The sequence below is a fragment of the Aplysia californica genome, unplaced genomic scaffold (assembly GCF_000002075.1).
Source record: "Aplysia californica isolate F4 #8 unplaced genomic scaffold, AplCal3.0 scaffold00149, whole genome shotgun sequence".
Classification (NCBI taxonomy): domain Eukaryota; kingdom Metazoa; phylum Mollusca; class Gastropoda; order Aplysiida; family Aplysiidae; genus Aplysia; species Aplysia californica.
Window position 1 is genome coordinate 1,173,614 of NW_004797419.1, and position 20,095 is coordinate 1,193,708.

Here is a 20,095-nt window from a genome sequence, read left to right on the forward strand (position 1 = left end):
TATGTAATCCCTAGAGTGCTTAAACTCTTCCTGGCCTAGAATGTAAAAACCACTTCCTGTTTCATTTTCAATTTCATCGCAGTCAAGGAGATTAAAAGTAGTTCTAAACTCCTTGATCGCAGTCTATATATTTTGTCAAGTTCAAGTACTCTGTAGTCTTCTTTCCTACCAACTTCACAGAGTTAAACATTTTATTCCGTAGTGAAAACGATGGGATCTACCTCAAAATCAAAGTCTCCAGCTGCTGCTGAAACGATGGAAAGTATGTTGACTTGTTTTGTCTACTTTTCAGAGTGTCTCGACACGTAGGGCCTACACCGTAACCGGGCACCTAGTCTTGATAGTCTACTATCTCATGTACACGGTAACCAGGCACCCAGTCTCACTTCTAGTCTCAGTATCTACGTACATGGTAACCGGGCACCTAGATCTAGTCTCAGTATCTAGATCTAGATCTACGTACACGGTAACCGGAATGAAAATAAATCAATATTTGTCCTGTGCTGTCACTTGCTGAAAAAAAAAAGACTCCAGAATGGGGGGATTATTGAATCGAAGTGGCTAGCCGTACTTAAGTCGAATGAGGCGTATCAATGAGGCGGCGGGCATCGGATCGGCACATAAAGTGTGGGGGAAACTAAAAAATGGCGGAAAATTGGAAGCACTGAACGTTAGATCTATAGAACGATGACACTTCCTTTTTTCCAGACCGTGTCCAAATAACATTTTTTCATATTCGGACTCGAGTCCAAATATGAAAAAATGTCATTCGGACTCGAGTCCGAATAATGACGGCCTTTTTAAATGGGAGTGTATACGGACCCGGTAACCGGGAACAAAGTCACAAAGTATACAGACCCGGTAGGGGAACTCTTTTGTGATTTCGGAGAGTTTCAGCGCCCTCTTGGCTCAGGGTAGACCTAGGTTCTTCTAAATCTATGGTCTAGATCTAGATCTAAGTAGACAGACTTAAATCTTTCCTCTAGTTTCGCGGCTAACCTAGATTCCTAGATATCTAGATCTAAATGAAGATTGCGGATGTCTTTTCGATTAACGATGGTTTTTCCTCCGTTTTGGAGTTGGAGGAATCACAATTTGAAGAAAAGAACAAGTTACAATGTCATAATTTCAATCGAGCAGTCTCCCCCCCCCCCCCTCTCTCTCTCTCTCTCTCTCTCTCTCTCTCTCTCTCTCTCTCTCTCTCTCTCTCTCTCTCTCTCTCTCTCCGCTGTGTGTACCGCTCGCCTTCTCTTTTTCTTTGTTTGTCTCTGTATTTCTTTGTCCCCACCTATTTCCCACTCTATCTTTCTCTCGTTCCTTCCTGCCAACTGGGGCATGTCATTTACATTTTGCTAGCACCCCTCTCTCTCTCTCTCTCTCTCTCTCTCTCTCTCTCTCTCTCTCTCTCTCTCTCTCTCTCTCTCTCTCTCTCTCTCTCTCTCTCTCTCTCTCTCTCTCACACACACACACACACAAAAGATTTCTACCGGGTCCACAGAATTCTACACTTAGAAGTGTAGAATTCTGTGACCGGGTCTGAGGTCTGAAACTTCCCGAAATCACAAAAGAGTTCCCCTACCGGGTCTGTATACTTCGTGACTTTGTTCCCGGTTACCGGGTCTGTATACACTTCGTTTTTAAATACAGCCGGGGAGGGGTTGGGATGAAAGCAACACCGGATGACAAAAACTGAACTTGGAGTTCTGGACTGCGCGGTTTCCGGTTACCATGTACTTAGATTTTGATTGAGGCTACATGCCCGTTTACCGTGTACGTGACACTGAGACTACGTGCCCGGTTGCCGGGTACTGTGTGCGTAGATACTTCAAGGCTAGGTGCCCGGTTACCGTGTACGTAGACACTCCGTTTACTTTACTTTTAGCACGATTTTAATCTGTCTCTAGATCTAGATCTAGATCCTAGAGGTGTACTACACAAACCATATCAATGGCCCATGAAACTGAAACTGTTGTGAAGGTTAAAAACTAGGCTAATAGAATCCTTTGGATGGTGATACACAGTATTGAAGATTTATTAGGACTATTATTTAATTAGTCTAATAAATTAGTTTAGGGTTTGGAAGTGCCTGTTTGCTGCAACGAAGTGTATACAGACCCGGTAACCGGGAACAAAGTCACAAAGTATACAGACCCGGTAGGGGAACTCTTTGTGATTTCGGAGGGTTTCAGCGCCCAGACCCGGTAATGTGTGTGTGTGTGTCTGTGTGAGTTAGAGAGAGAGAGAGAGAGAGCGCAGGGGGAAGTGCTAGCAAAATGTATATAATATCATCATGACATGTCTGCCAGTTGGCAGGAAGGAACGAAAGATAGAGACAAACAAAGAAAAAAAGAATGCGAGCGATACAGAGAGAGAGAGAGAAAGAGAGAGACTGCTCGATTGAAATTATGACATTGTTCTTTTCTTCAAATTGTGATTCCTCCAACTCCAAAACAGGGGAAAAACGATCGCTCATCGAAAAGACATCCGCAATCTTCATTTAGTTTTAGATCTAGAATCTACAGTCTAGATCTAGGCTAGCCTCGAAACTAGATCAATGATTTATATCTGTCTGTCTAGATCTAGACCTAGGCCATAGATCTAGAAGAACCTAGTTCTACCCTGAGCCAAGAGGGTGCCGAAAGTTTCCGAAATCACAAAAGAGTTCCCCTACCGGGTCTGTATACTTTGTGACTTTATTCCCGGTTACCGGGTCTGTATACACTCCCTTGCTGCAATGCGATTAGCGCCAGTGCTAAAAATATAACAAAGTGGCAAGTGCGGCTAGCTTGAGAGTCTAGCCGTACTTAGATCTAGGTTTGGCCCTATCGACTCGAACCTGTGAGTACACAGGTCTCATTAGATCTAGATCTAGATCTAGTAGTTATTCAGGTCTAAATAATGCAAGTCAGTAAGGCACCTTTTGGTTTTGTCTTGGAATACAAACTTTAGGCTTTGCAAACTAAAAATTTCATTTACAATTCAGCCATCAAGTACGGCTAGCCTGATATATAGTCTAGCCGTACTTAAGTACTGCTAGCCTAGCCGTCTAAGTACGGCTAGCCAAGAAGTCTAGCCATACTTATCTGAGGCACTATTAACATTAGAAAACAGGAGGTTTAAAATACATACACTGTCATTAAGGCACCTGGTTTCGTCTCAGATACAAATACTTTAGGTACTGCAAACTAAAAATGTAATGTACAATTCAGTAGGCCTTTTTTATGGTCAGTCTAGCCGTCATATTAAGAATAAGTACGGCTAGCCCAGCTGTGTAGCCATACTTAAGTACAGCTAGCCATCCAGTCTAGGTACGGCTAGCCTAGCACTCTAGCCGTCATTAAGTACGGCTAGCCTCTAAAATAAAATGCTGCTTTGTGATTAGCGCCACAGTGCAAAATAAAAGGCGTCGTAAATAAAATGCCGTGGGTTAAATATTTATAAGGCTTGTCTACGCTCAGTTGTTGGAATTTTTTATGGCCGAATGGACAGCGCGTCTGGGTTTGAAGACAAACCATTATTTTATGAGCTTATGCCGTGGGTACGATTCCCGGTCCTGGAAGTTTTTTTTCATATTATATATATATATTTTTAAAAAATTAAAATTTACTTCTCCTCTTCCCGACTGACCAACAATTTTTTCCCATCTAGAGTCTATAACTTGTTGCTTTGTAGTTTTTTATGTTTTCCTAATGATGAAGCATGCACATTCTGGTTTTGTTCGTAAGAGAAGCTTTTACCTACAAAGTAGGTGTCTATACTTATCCTTTTACCAATTTAGGCCTGGTTGAAGTTCAATAGTGGCTTTCCTTGGTATGTGGGTCTAATTATTTTTTTTAAAAAAATTTTAGGCTCTGGAGAAGGAAAAAAAAACCTTCCGGGACTGGGATTCGATGCCATGCTTGGAAGCACTGAACATTAGAGATTAGAGAATCTAGGCCTAACGTTAGAGAATGTGGTCACAACCCCCTGCTAATTTTACAATAATATTAATAATGGATCGCATTTATATAGCGCATGATATCCACTTATGCAATGCTCTATATTCGCACATGATACATATTATGGATTTACAAATCAATTTTGGATTTAAAGGCGTGTTACATACGCGTGCACACACATACGCATGCACACACCACACACACATACATACACACATACGTACATACAGCTTGGATGGATTCTGTTTAATCGAAATATGATGAAAATAGAAATGCTTTTAGTTTTTTCTTAAAGATTACTAGATTTTCTGCTTCTCTGATAGTTTTTGGAAGCCTATTCCAAACAAGTGGGACAAAACATGAAAAAGAGCGTTGGCCATATGATTTGTAATTTATTATAGGTTTAACAAGGGTTGGTTTGTCACTTGAAGATCTGAGCGTTCTAGGAGGTACATGGTTTTAGATAGTCAGGTGATAAATCATGTAAGCACTTAGCAAGTTAAACAGATTATAATAAATATATGCGCTCTTTCTCCGTGAGCCAGTGTAGTTCTTTTAAAATAGGAGTCACATAATCATGCTTTAGTTTCTTAGTAATTATTTTGGCAGCAATATTTTGTACTCTTTGTAGTTGTTGTAACTTAAGTAACTGTTCGTCAGGTACACCAGCCAGTACGGAATTGCAATAATCAATCCGTGACAATATAAAAGTGATGTTATTAAAGTTTTGGTGACACCAACAGATAGATATTTTCTAATGCTCCCTATTTTCTTCTGTTGGAGATATATATATATTTTTACAAAGATTGGATACATGGGATTTCATTGACATACATAAATATCTTCATCTAACACTACTCCTACAAGGCCATTGATGTTTATTCTGATATTGTCGATTTCATTGCATGCGCTGCTACACGAAGAAATAATATTTCGATCTTATCCTCATTTAGGGGGCTCTCGTGGTCTAGAGGTTAAAGTGTTGGCCTCTCATTCAAAAGGTCCCGGGTTCGAATCCGGGTAGCGACCGAAAAATTTTCTTCTCTAAATTTGTCTCCTTTCACCTCATTTCCTGCTCTCTGGCAATGTTCTGTCGTCTGCTTTCGTCTCCTCTTTCTTCTATGAAATTGTGTACATTGTCAGTTGTAGTGAATCCATACAGCTGTGTATCGTCTGCATAAAGATGGTAATTTAGGGCATATTTAAAGAAATTATTGATGACAGACTTTGCATGTGCATTGTAAAGGTGACAGGACCAAGGACCGAACCCTGAGGAACTCCATACTTTAGAGGTAACCTATCTGACACATCATTGCCAATTTTCACTGACATTTTTAAAATCTATTTTCTAGATATGATTTAAACCACATTAGAACAGTACCTGATAGTAAAAATGACTTTTCCAATCTCTCTAGTAAAATTTCGTGGTTGATGGTATCGAACGCCGCTGACAAATCAAGTTGAACCAAAACACAGACTTTTTTATTATCGATTTCATTTAAAACATCTGATGATACCTTTAAAAGAGCGGTTTCCGTACTGTGGTGCCTTTTATAAGCAGATAGAAAAAGTTCTTCCATGTCATTGGCCTTTAAATGTTGTTGAACTTGACACAAAACGATTTTCTCCTGGTTTTTTAATAAAAAGTTTAGATTGGAAACTGGCCTAAAATTTCTCTTGTCGTTTTCATCAAGACCTTGCTTTTTAAGTAAAGGTTTTACAATGGCTTGTTTGAAAAGATCAGGTACGTTCCCAGTGGTGATTGACAAATTAATAAAACGAGTTACATGGTGCGAGATCTTCAATGCACGTAACTAACAATTACAATGAAGTGGGTATTTGGTCTAAGTTGCATGTTTTAGCCGGGGACTCTTTGATATACTTAATGACATCTTTCTCTGATACCACTTTAAATTCATTCAATGTTGATTTGTTCATAATTGCAAGATTTTCATCAACAACTATATTTGTATTTACATCTAACATATCAGAGTCTAAATCAGTTTTTATTCTTTCAATGTTATCATTGAAAAATTGTGGAAAATTACAACAAAGTTCTTTGTCAGTTCCAGGTGGAAACCATGTACAATTCTCCCTTCCCAATAATTGATCAGATAATCGAAAAAGTTCCTTGCAGGAGTTTACTTTTTAAAATTTGTTAAAATAGAATTGTTTCTTGTTGTTTTCAATCAGGGTGTTGACGTTGTTTCGTTCAGTCACCAAAATCTGTTTGTGGACGTGGAGGCCTGTCTTTCTAAGCTGTCTCTCTGCTTTCCTTTGTTGTTTTTTGGCCTCTTTGATCTCGAGAGTAAACCGTGAAGATTTAACGCCGAAGCCTAGAAATCTTGATCATGTGTGATGGTAAAATATAGTGCACGCAGAGATAGATCTAATTATTATTTTTAGGTGTTGTATGACGACACTGTGAACTGGAAATAGTACTTAGACCGAGTTGCACCGTCTTGTTATTGTATATATAGCGTCTTTTGACTTACTTGCTCAAACTCAAATGAATATGAGAGATGAACAATCTAAGACTACTTTTGTGCTGACAATTGTTAGATCTAGATCTACCCAATGTTTATCTGAATAAAGACAACGTCATAAAAAAGGAGTCAAATCCTAGAAGGTTTATCAAGAAACTGAGAAAGCTTCCACATTTCAGGCAGAACTCTACAATATTATTGTGTTAGAAACGATGGCTACTAGATCTAGTACTGGCGTTTCAAATAGCATGGGAGCTATTCAGATCCCTGCGTTTCAAATAGCACGAGAGCTATTCAGAACGCGGCGTTGCAAACAGCACTTGCCTTCGGGTTTCTAACTAAAAGTGATAAAATGCAATATCAAAGGTGTCATATGAAGGTAGGTTACCTCCAGTAATTCAAAGAAATTCTGAAAGTTATTATGCATTTGTACCTAATATGTGTCGCTGCCGGTCAATATCAGTCATATGAATGAAGGAAATTTCTTGCTATATTATTTTTTAAAACTATCACCTTTACCCTACAATTTAAAGCAAGAATGAAGTAATATGACCATATTTGAAGAAAATACAGAACTGTTAATTAATTGTGCGAAGTGAGGAAACACGAAAGGGAGAAAATGGCCTCCGAAGTTGAGCAACATGTTTCCATAGCAATGGGGGTCTTAGAATTGAGATTCAGGCATGGAATTTAGCAGTTATCTTGGCTATGTCATGGTGACATACACAGCAGTAGAAAATTATTCATTCCCAGAGAAAAAATTTATGGACAAAACAGAATTTTCCCGAGAATGGACTTCACGTCAAATGCAACAAAATATTAGCATTATAACTAGGTACCAGATACTAAACTTTGAAAGTACCTGTATGTTAAATTTATCTGTTTCATATGAAAGGCCTATAGATGTCTCCTGAGAATTTTGGTACCATACTTTTACCTCTCAGTCAATGTTTAAGAGAATGGCAGTTGTTTCAATTTAACATAATAATCAAATATCGCTGAAGTCGCGAACTGGCTGCATCCCCATGTTTGACAGATAATAAAAGAGTACCAAGTGCACCAAACATCTCTACATTAACAGAGTACAATCATTATAACAAAGAAATAAAGCCTAATTTTTTCATGACTGTGAGATAATTACACTTCAGTATTTTATTGCCTCAAACAGGATGATCTGTCGTTATTTCGATAAAAACAGCGAGCGTTGTCTTGGCTGCCGTCGCACCAGCCCCCATGGCAAAACGGCTCAATACTGTAGGGTCCTGAGTGCTCCCAGTAGTTTCACGGAAGGATTCATGTTAAATAATCCAAGCCGATGACTTTATTCTTGTAAAGAAAAGAAATGTATTTTTTTAGGGTGGTATTTTACACATTTTGTGTTAAAAATGATCGTTGAAAACTTAGACGCTTTTTTTTTCAAGGTTTTTCTATCCAAACGCCAAAGGCAAAAAATAATAACCACGGGAAACCACGCTCAAAGCTGTATAGTTCTCCGCTAATGAAAAGACTGTATTTAATCATCAATCTTTCTGCAAAGCATTCAAGTGCATGGGTGTCAATTTTGAACCCGCCAACCTCGCATTCCGACTGCGAGAGGCTTCCCTTTCCATGGCGATTCTCCAGATCCAAATACTCTGATAATACTAACAACTAACACTATTGTAACAAAGAAAATCTGAACTTTTTCAGAGTGTTCAGCATTTGGTGTTTTATAACAAAAAAGCAAAGAAACAGAGATCATCTGAATAACCCCCATTTTACCGAAACCACGCACTCGGAAGGTCGCGAGTCGGCTCACGCGCCGTATTTACGCTACCAAATTATACGTGTTTGCAATTGCACCTTAAACACACAAGCGGGCACACACACAGACACACCAACACACATACACACACATGCACATAGACCGTCACGCTGGCCTCTTGGTACAATGTAAAGAGTCCGCTTTGAGAGATCTAGAGGAAGGTTAATTAATCTTTTAAAAGCACTAAAACGCAATAAAAACGAATTTGCAATAATTTGAAATTTTCTTGAAAATAAAATTGATTTGCGAAGGTTTTAGTTTTAGTGGCCATGTCATGTGTGATGTGGGTAAACTTTTTCTGTCACTTCTGCACACAGATGCACTGCTTTGATATATAGCCACTAAAACTGTTGCAAGTCAATTATTTTAAAGAAAATTTCAAACCTGACGCCAAAATATCAAATTATGGGTTAAAACAAGATTGATTGAGGTCTCTTTTATCTCCCTGAAGTTATGGCCTAGTAGTCTCCGCCTAAGATCCCACTGCTGACTTTTCTCGTTCGCTTTTAGACTTCTCATTGCTTTAAGAAAAATATTAATTTATAATTTTTATTACAAACAAAACTCACTCCTAAGATCCCACTTTGAAGGTCTACATTTGGCCAAGATCTGGCATTTCAGATCATAGTTTACTTTACAAAAATGTGGGTGAGCACAGCTGATCAACCTAGCAGTGAAAATTAGCCTTCACTGTACTGCCCAGTGCATCACAGTTCATCCACTCCTATAAATGAGTGGATGTGATCACATCTCCATTGTAAATCTCGATGAGGAGGTACAATTACAATGTTTGGCACAGATGGGATCATACTAAGGTGTGAACTCGTCGACGTGATTGTTTTACCCACACATTGCACTCGCATTTGAGCCCTCTGCCTGTACTTACATCACACGCTGGGTGGATAGGGCCTGCAAGGCCACATGAGACAGGATCACATTAACTGCAAACGCTTCAATTTTTTTGTTACCCTGACTATCACACTTATCCTTTCTGCTCTGCGCCCAAATTTGCTAGACAGACTGGATTTTTAATTGGTGGGGTCTCATAACTATGGTGCACTACGGCTTGAGTGGGGAAATCTCAGTCAGAGATGAAAAGCTATTTATATTTTTTATAGGTGAAGGGAAAGAGCAATGGAATTGACATGTGAATTCTGAGGCTCACAATTTGATGAATATTTTCATTAGAATAATGTGAAAATGAAATATGTTTCATCCTATCCTCCCAACTTTGCCTTTGGAATGTACTCCTTAGGTTTTGAATCCAAGAGGACATGAGAGATTCCTAAGACAGAGCTGTATAAAACGTTAAAGTTAAAGTGTTTTAATTAAAGTAAGGTCCGATGGTGCTCATGGATTAATGAGTTCATAAAATGTACAGACTTGCTTTAAAATGGTTTGTCTTTTCGTGTTCTCTGCCCTTTCAAAATATGGCTGTTGGCCACATGTTTTATTTTGCTGCTGTGTGCTGATTTGTTTTACACATGTTTTCTTTCTCTAGTCTTGATGGAGATTTCCCAGCTATTGAACACTGGGTTGGATGAAGAGACGATGGCGTTGTGCTTGCGACTGTGTGAGAATGGTGTCAACCCACAGGCCCTGGCGCAGGTCATCAGAGAGCTGAGGAGAGAATCTGCCGATATTCGGGTACTCCACAGAAAAGATTAATCTTCATTGCCCCAACATTTGCACGTTTGGTGTTTCCGCACACACATCCACACACATATATGAGCAATTGCCAAAACGTGAGACTCTCTTGAGACTCAGTGGTGCAAAAAAAATGTTCTTACCAATTTCACTCACTTTTCTGTCAGTCACAGATTTAGTGCTCATATTCCTAGAGTATCAGAGCAAGGAGATGTAGGGTTTTGGAGATATGGGTCTGGTGGTTTGGCAACCACTGTATTTCTTGTATGTAACAATGATGACAAAAACAGATAAGCAGCAAGGCAAATTGTGGACTTTAAATTCCATTTGTTTAGCAAACAAAGACTTTGTACACTATGAACTCCATTCATAATGGTAATATAAATGACAAGCTTTGTAACAATGACGCAGTGCACAGAACATGTCATCATTATTATGTACAAGAAAGGACACACATTGGACATTATCATTGACAACACATCACATTAGTGAAAGGCTGTACAAATACAGTTATCAAAGCCTCAGTACCAGAAAAACACACGTGTAAAACAATTTTTAAACTAATATGAGGCAAAAGCACAAAATCAATGGAGCTGACTTGTACATAACAGTGATAACAAACATGACTTGTACATAACAATGATGACACAATGTACAGGAAAAGACAAAGTCATGCTTCCAGAGAGAAATGCACACTCTAAGAATTAAAAAAACAACCAGAAGAGGTTTCTTTGCTTTGAAACAGATATCAGGTCACATCAAAGACAGTGGACGATCACAATTATATTGCTAATTTTACAAACAGTATTCGTACATAACAGTGATGACAAAACATACTGGGAAAAGGTAAAATCATGCCTACAAAGAACAAATTTGCACTATGGGATACACAGATCAATAAAGGTGTATTTTGCTTCTAAATGAATCTTGCCTTGCATGTATGAAATATATGTTGAAAACTTATTGATATTAGCAATGACGACAAATATTACTTGTACGTAACATTGATGACACAATGTATTGGAAAAAGGCATATACCAACAAAGAACAAATGTGTATTTTTGAGTTAGACGATAAACAAGAACATTGTTTGTTTGAGTGAAGAGAGCACACATAATTTTAAAAATGTTTGCTCTAGGACAATGTAATTTCTAGTACGTCTGTCAGTCTTGTACGGCTGCATGACGACACACCAAACGTCATCACTAAGCTCAAAAGCTAAATCTATAACCACAGAAATGACCCATCTCTCGAAGTTTGTTCACACATCGCACTCTTGTTCCAGGAATCCAGTGTAAACACCGCAATTTCACTAAAATATTCAACAAAGTAGCCTAAAAACAAGCAAAACAGTCCTGTACGTCACATTCAACGTAAGATTCTTGTGCGTCACCGGACGCTGACAGCAATGACTACTTTTGGTTTTTTTCTTTACCCTGTTGCTTCCGCTGTTCTGGGGAAGCGGGGAAGGGGAAGTCACTCGAGAAAACAATTATATCCGGGCACTGTTGATGACCCGTTCAAAACAAAAGCGGGCTGAAATTCGGACTTCCGGCACGTCGCAAGGTGACGACAATCACTGCGAATGTTAAACAGCCGACCAAAATTGTAGATCTAGGAACCCGATGTTCCTTTTGCGCATCGCGGCTTTTGAAGTATTGAATAAACGACGAAAAGCAAAAAGATTTAACCAGCTACGGTGATTCTACTGAAAAATAATGGTGTTTTCTGAAACACCTATTCCATGACGACACGACTGACGCACAAGTGATCCAAATTGTTTGTTTATTTGCAAAAAAATAAACTGATTTCTTGAGCGAGTTAACCTTTCTCGATGACAAATAGCATAGGATCAAAGCACACGTTTAAAAAAAACCTCACAAAAATATTCAATTTTGGACATTCTTGAAAGTTTGCATTGGTGTGCTCAAAATGACAGTCCAGGAATCACTAAAAAACGAACATTTTTAGCACAAAATTTACAAACTCAATATTGTAAAGCTGACTTGGGGTCTGAAACTGCTAATGCAGGTTCTACATCCTATATTTGACATGTGTATAAGTTTTGGAGGAATAAATACTAATGCATCACATTTTATGCACACTAATGTGAGATGTGTGTGTTTTTCCCCCGCGTTTTGGCAATGGCTCATATTCACACACACACATCCACACACATATTCACACACATATACACTCTCTCTCTCTCACACACACACATGCGCGCGCACGCACACACACACACACACACACACACACACACACACACACACACACACACACACACACACACACACACTGTATGCACACATGTATAAATACACATATTATATACTCTCTCTTAACTCTTCCACATGCATACATACATTTACAAATGTATGTACACATTCACACATAATATGCTCACAAACTCACAAATAGACCCACGGTCACACATATATATATATATATATCTCTATATGACATAAATGATTTTTTTTACAATAATAATACGTAAGCTAGACGTAATCAGTATTTTAATAGTATGAGGAAAGAGTCTGCTGATATTCTTGGGTTTAAAACGATTTTCAAGATAAATATCCTAAATTCTTTCTTTTTTTTAAGTTTAGGGGTCAGTTGATATCTTCCAGAAACAATGCTTCGCTTTCACTTTCAACTTGTGTTTGTTGCAGAGAGTGACAATGTGTTATATTTCATTTTAAAGTAAAAAGAAACAAAAGAAAACTGTTCTATTTTCGTGTCATAATCTTTTAAAAATTTTGTCCGTTAATGTTGACTTTTTGCAGATGATGAGTTGGAGTCACTGGTAAGTCCCATTCTTTATCAAGTTGTCCTTTATTATGTCTGTTAATTTGTCTGTCTTCTCTTAGTCTTATTCATATTCCAGAACTAAAGAAATGTATGTCAATGCTAAGAAACTTTTTGTCAATGATTTCTCCGACCAACATGTCAAATTTATATAATGAAATTCTTCATGTTTCAGGCGGAGTCCTCTGGTGGTGGAGATGGATTATCTGCCCGGGAAGCGTGAACTGGAGCACTTCTGTTTTGTTAGCCCACCTTAACCTATGAGTGTTTGTGATGTGTTAGGAAATGAGCGTGTGTACAAGTGTATCCAAGTGATTATGAAGGGGGTTGGAGTGGTGTGTGGTGGTGGACTTGCTGGGAAAGAGAATTTGCTGCGCGTGCTTTAAGTTTTATTGGTGATGTGCATAATGTTGTTACTGTGAAATATTTGTAGACTTACTTGTTCTTGTTTATGATACATGTATGTAGGCTTTGTTTTGCACTCTGAATAACAGGCCTGTTATGAATCTCCCTCTTCTTCCTCTCTTGAGAAAGCTGTGACTCCCTTTGAAAAGAAAAGCGTAGCTGCCAACCAGTATGTAACAGCATGTATTTAATACAATTTTTTTTGAGGATCTGAGTTCGGAAATGTTTTTGTATCAGGAAAATACATATTCCCTGTTTTCTAGTAGTGCTATAATTCCTTATGGATTTGCTGATGCTGAAAAAAAATTCTGAAATGTCAAGACGAGATTTGTGAATGGTAATGAGAACAAAGCTCATTAGTGAGCTGGAAATATCTTTAACTCACCGAGCACAGCTGCCGCACCATATGCAATCCGCTAAAATTTGCGTCGCGCACCGCGACCGTAGCCTATGCGGGTTCAACTGTAATTGACTACAGTGGAATCCTGTTATAACGAGAGGGAGGGGACCGGAGCAAAATGTCCGTTATAGCAGGATCCTCGCTATAAGGGATCCAGTAGTAAATTCAAGGGAAAAATGTAAAGTAGGCCTAATCTATGAGTTTGGTGTTCTTTTTTTCCTTTTGCTATCTCCCCTGATGATGATTTTGTTTCAACATGACCTCTAGGCTAGGTCTTACTTGATCAAAAATCGAATTAGGTTTGTTTCTCTAGCGCTAGATCTAGTGATGTGGACTGACAGCTCGGCGTTGGCGATCAGAAAGAAAGGGCTCTAGGCTAACTCACCCACTGTGTTTTCCCCCACCCCACCCCACCCTGTGGTGCATTCCGTTTGCTTGCGCACGTCACACATTTGCTCCATCCATCACATTGCTATGACCTCTCCATCCCCGCATCGGAGAAGTGAGAGGCATGGTAGGCCTTGATAATCTAAACTAGGCTTACGCTGGCCTATGACGCGATGCGTTCTGCTTGTCTGCGCATGCCACACCCTCCCTACTCAGTTGCTCCGGCTTTCATTGTTGACACACTTGGGCTCTCCTATTCTTAGTTTCGCAAGATCACCAACAACTTTCTCAACTGGCGAGGTTTTGCATTATGTATAATTGGCCCATGCGCTGTGCACAGCAGCAGCAATATTCCGCTATAACCGACTCGCAAGTGTGTCTGATAGCGCTATAGCAGTATTTTATTTACAAAGGTAAAGAGGAGAAAAAAACGGGGTTTTAGAATAGTGCCTTTACAAAAGACTTCTCGTTTTTTCAGGACTCGTTATAAGTGGACTCCACTGTATAAAATAAACCTAGCAGTTTAAAAATGCTTGCAAATAGCCCCAGTTGTTTAAACAGGATATGGACAAGCTAGTTCTTTGTGGTTTGTGTATATTCACGACTGTTAGTGCGAATAAATGAGTTATTTGTCCAACGGACTGAGCAACCGAAAGTAAGGAACTTCCACGCCGTTTCTCGTAACGAAGCATGGCATGGCGAGGTGTCTCGAAGTTTATTGAATCTCTTGATAATTTTGGTGAAGATTTAAGGGACAGTGAAGTATCAGATAGATATGTGAAGTATTCGATAGATAACTTCATAAATCAAAATGTGAATTCGCCTAGATCTAGTAGTGATGACGATGAATGAGAAAATTACGTTAGACTTCTAGACCAACATCGTCTGTCGGTCGTGAATCTGACTCATCAGCAAGTACGCATCCTGGTCCAGCTGGGGATGATAATAGATCTTACCCCAGTACTATTTCAAATTAGCCCTCAAAGTGGAGAATGTACCAGACCTGGAACATCTAATAACAGATCGAGTCCTAGCACTAGCAGCACTGACAATGAAAATGCTTTTCAGTCTGTCACCGACTATTTTTAGATTTAGATCTAGATTCTAGATGTAAATTTTTTATTTTTTTTCAAAATTAATTATCACTTACCTTTTTATGCTACTTCACTGTACACATTCATGCTTCATTCTCCTTCACACAAACACACACTGCCACAACCATTTTGTGTAAGTTTATTAGTTTTCATTTCTGCTTTGATTTGTCACATCATTTCCTTTCGTTTTTCCAAAAAAAATTTCTGGGGCAAATTTGTCCCAACTTTCTGTCCAATACATTTTTTTGTCTTTCATTCTTCACAAAATGTGTTTATTGTGTCGGTTGTACCCATATCTTATTAAATAGCACTGAAAATTTCAAAGAAATAGCATTTCTTTTCAATTTTTTATGAATTTTCAAAAAGTGGGGGAAATGGATGATCCCCTGGGGCTTGGAGGCAAATCGGGGAGTGGTGCTCAGTGAGTTAACTGTAGATTTACTTTAAATAGCTTGAATTTGTAGAGTGCAGAAAAGTGTGTGTGAAGGCTTTTGGGGGAGGGTGGGGGTACTGGTTAAGTGCCCACCAACTTGTCCAGCTGTGTGGATAAAGTCTGGGTGGGTTTTTTTTGTTGAAAAATTGGCAGCTACAAAAGAAAAAAAAAGAACCTTCCAGAGTAGCAAAAGTTCAAAGTTTTTCGGTTGTGTTTGAAAAATAAAGCTTTCGCTCTTCTGTTTTAGGGTAGTGCATGTGATTTTGATAGCTGATCATTAACTTCTTGTACAAGTAGTGCCCTTTAGCTGAACCTTTTTTTAAATTTTATTTCTTGAACTGTGACCTGGACTAGGACTAGGAGAATTTATTTGGTTACACATCCAGTTCTGACTTATAAATGCATTTTTCAGATAATTCATGCTTATAGCTGTGACAACAAGATAGACAAATCTGTAATTATTGTAATTTCGAAATATGTGTCAAAGACTATCTTCAATTGTGAATATTTGTTAATTTACTGTCAAGTGTTTATGGAAGATTGTCATATGTGTTGGAGGAGATCTGTAAATATAATAAAGTCTTTTGTACATAATCTTTTTTTACACTTGTCTGTTTTCTTGTTGTGTTGTTCCTTGTCTCTCATTGTCAGTTGCTGTTGTGGAAGTTGAATTGTCTCAAAATATATTTTGTTTCCCCCACACTCTCCTTTGTGGATGTTGGCAGGTCCTCTGGTGTGTTTGCTCCTCCTTTCCTATCGGACATGTTTTGTCCTTATATGTCTGTCCTGTTATTACTCTCTTAGACTAACTTAGAGTCTCTAGTAATACCTTTAATCTTTTGCACTTAATATGTGACCTATTTGTGTTGCAAGTGTGGTAAAATCCATATTAAAACCAAAAAAATAAAAGTCTTCTTTCTCTGTCAGTCTGAAATTCTCCTTTTTTCTCTATTTATGTCTCTTTCACCATTTCTCCCTCTCTCCCTATCTCTGTCGGTCTTTCATTATGCTTCCAGTCCATCGCCCCTTTCTTCCCCCACCCTACTTTTTTGTCTACCCATTTTAAATTGAAGAAAATTTTGATCATGTAATGGCCTCCATCACCTGTTGGCTACTGTTCTATTACTGGTCAAACAAACTTTTGTTTAACTGTGCTCGTTGGAAATGGGCATGTGTAAAGTGCTTTCTGGTACAGTGTACCCGTAAGAAATTGAACTAGGAAGAAGCTTGTCGTTCTGTGTCTCCCTTAGGCCTCAAAGCCACTTCAGGAAGTCAACCCACTGTCATTTGTGGGGACGAACTGATGCCAACCACAACATCACTTTCTGAAACTTTCAACAGTCTTTTCATAAGTTTGAAGCAGAGGCCATAATAATATAATAAATAAGCAGGTTTGGCTCTTTGAAAGATGGCGTTTGGGAACAGGAAAAACCCCTCACTCTTTAAAAGCATATCACTTGATAATGTGAGGTAATGGATCATCCGTATTATACTTGTGGTTCTGTATATTTCTATGTAAACAGAAATCCTACAGACAACTGATACTACATGAATTATTAAAAAATGCAACCCATACTTCAATGACGGGGTCATCACTATTCAACTGATTCTGAGAGGAGTGGTGGGTGGTTGGCAGCCACTCTGGTGTGGTTTACTCCTTCATACCTATCCTTCTTATCTCTCCTTCTTTTTTGTGTTTGTTACTCTCTTAAAAAGTATTTTTTCTTCGGCACTTATATGACCATATTATTGTGTTGTAAAACTCTTACTAAAACTAAACTGAGAGAAGTGAAAACTATGGAACCTCAAAACCAGTGCCCTCTATCTCTCTGGTCACCTGAGAAATAAATCAGTCTAAAAACTAAAACAAAGAATCTCTCCAAATCATTGGCTATTATACCATTGTATCAAAGTCTAAGTTGTAAAATTTTCTATAAAAAACAACCAATACTACAGGACAGATCCTGGGGGACAGCTTTGACAAGGTTTATTTCCTTTTTGGTTTTTGCTTCTACGTAATGTTAGTAAACACAGAAAAATCATTTGATTTTTGACCACAGAGCACTTAGCCCGATGATCTGAACAAAGGAGAAGACAGACGATGTGCAGTAAAACTGTAAATGTCAACAAATAAGCACATGCATCTGGGTGAAGATCTTTTCATGTTGTATTTGATAATTGAACTCATTGTTTGATTTGGGCTATCCCCCCCCCCCATTCTTGAAATAGAAATACTGAAAAACAAAACAAATACACCCCCCCCCCCCCTTCTGAAAAAAAACCCAACCAAAAATATGAATACTGAGTGATAAAAAACAAACAACTGTACAACTTTTTATTAATATTTTCATCTACTCTGAAGTTTTGCGTTTCAAATTTATAATAGGGCCTAGGCCCACACAGCATTTAGAAACCAAAAAGAATTTGTGTGATATTCATTTTAGATATCCACAAAATAGTTTTGCTCTACACAGCGCGTAAAAAACGACCTATTTTCAGCTATGTCCCCATTAAAATTTTCGTAGCGTGACACAATAGTGCGCAACAGGCCTACCACAAAAAAATTTCAACGATTGCGCCATATTGCAAACCACAGTAGTATAACAGGCCAACAGATGTTAAAGAGTTCTTTATCTTCAACTCCAAATCATTACGTAAGTTTCGCACAAGGTACGGAAATGATGTTAAAGAGTCCTTTAGGCTTTCTTTGACGTCAAGGGTGGAAGTGGTCCATCAGTTAGTACCAGTGGAGACTCAGAATTAAAAATCCGCAGACAAAACGACCACTTCAGGTTAAACTCACTCCTTGCGTACCCCTGTAAACGTCACCAGGGTGCAGAATTCAGTAGATGAACCACATGAGACGTCTGTCCGTAGACCATGTCCACAGCAACGACTTTCCTACTTCTCAACAATCCACATTCTCAAGGCAGATCTTCATCTCTACGACTGTACCATTTTCCTTTTCGCGAAGCAATCAGCAGAGGCTAGCAATAGATCTATATGTTCATCATGATTCCTCGATCGTCTTGAAAAGAGTGAACATTTCGTTTATGACATTTGGTTTCTCAGCAAAGCCCATTCACCTTTTAGGCAACCTCTCACCCCCACCCCCCCCCCCCTTAATTGTCTCTAGACACAGCTCCATACTGTAAGGTGTACAGTGTGTGTGGCTTTGAGTACTCATGGTTGAGATGATCATTGTGTTTGGCCACCGCTGAACTTGACGAACGACGCATAAGAGTGTGTCGAGTCCAAAGGAAGACATAGACCATTGGTTCTTGGAATTCCAGAATATTTTTAAAAAATGGTTTGCTCTGTAGGTGAAAAGAAATATTGCTCAAACAGGTTAAAGGAATGGAAAAATTAGATTTAAAAAAAACCCAAACAACAACAACCAACTGACCAATCAATCATTTCGTGACTTTCCTTACAAGATCTGGGTGCATTTTGCATTTATAGGTGGTTTTTACAAAAGCCATTTCCGGTTTCTTTGTGAATTTTATGTTTAAACAAATTTCGTTTGAATGAATTATATCTGTTTCAAATTACAACATTCTAGTATACATTTTGAGCGTGGTATTTAGAAAAAAAGTTGTACAGTTTTTTTAGGGGGTTACCCTGTATACTGAAATCTCTAGAAACTATTCGCGGTGCACAGATTTTATGGCAATCAGTATACATATCGGACACAGTTTACGGATAGGTTGTATGTATATAAAAAACGTACCGAGTTAATAGTGTGTTCAATTCTACAGTTATGTTCCCTTATCCGTTTATTTATTGTTATTTTAAGTTGTTCCCCTTTGACCACATGCAGAGTGTCGGGGAGAAAAGGGCAGGAAGTAGTAGTAGTAGTAAAGGGTGTATGATCATGATATTGATAGTATTGATAGTTCGGCCTAAGCTTGTTCATGCGTGCGCATTTTTTAGAGTGAATGCATTTGATTTTTTTTCTATTATCAAAAAGTTGCGTTCAACTTAATGCGTTAACTTTAAAAAAAAAAGAAGTAAGACTACAGCATAAAACACCCATCGTATGAATTTTAGCAGCTCATTTTGCGTGCGTTTTGTAAAAAAAAAAATGCACTGCAGACTTTTCTCCTTCGAGAAGGATAGAGGATTGGCATAACGGAGAACCCAGAAGGTGAGAGACGAGGGGGGCGAAGGGGGAGAGTAAAGGAAAGAGATAACAAAGGTAATAATAGTGGAAGCGATACGCAAGGGAGATATAGAAAGGAGAAAAGAAAAGACGTTGAGGAAGAGGTGGGCTGGGCGTAAAGGGGGAAGAAGGGATTAAAGTGAACAGAGAAGGATATAAAAAATAGCAGAAGGGAAATCATCATCATTATCATCACCACCATCATCATCGTCATCAAATTCATCATCACCATCATCATCATCAAATGCCAGTGACAGATCTGAAACAGACATAGGCGATCATCCATATCTTTGCTTTCCCTCCCCATTTGTTTTATTTTTCCTGTGGCCCCACTCTTCTGACCTTCTTTGAATTATTCCACCGACTCTATAATCTTTTGCCGAAGACATACAGACGGACACACGCGCACACACACACACACGCGCGCGCGCGCACACACACACACACACACACACACACCAACGCATACGCAAGCACTTACACAGGTACACACAAACACACACTTACACCACCTACACGCTATTACACACA

The 20,095-nt window shown here is 38.7% G+C and overlaps 1 protein-coding gene across 1 annotated transcript; it reads left to right on the plus strand.

The window, feature by feature from the left end:
* Nucleotides 1-48: 48 nt before the first annotated feature.
* Nucleotides 49-13,241, plus strand: LOC101854714 (mitotic-spindle organizing protein 1). The gene is made up of 3 exons (XM_005097215.3): nt 49-262; nt 9,730-9,875; nt 12,859-13,241. Exons 1-3 carry the CDS (start codon nt 211-213, stop codon nt 12,904-12,906), a joined length of 246 nt encoding a protein of 81 aa, XP_005097272.1. The 5' UTR covers nt 49-210; the 3' UTR covers nt 12,907-13,241.
* The last annotated feature ends 6,854 nt before the right edge of the window (nt 13,242-20,095 follow it).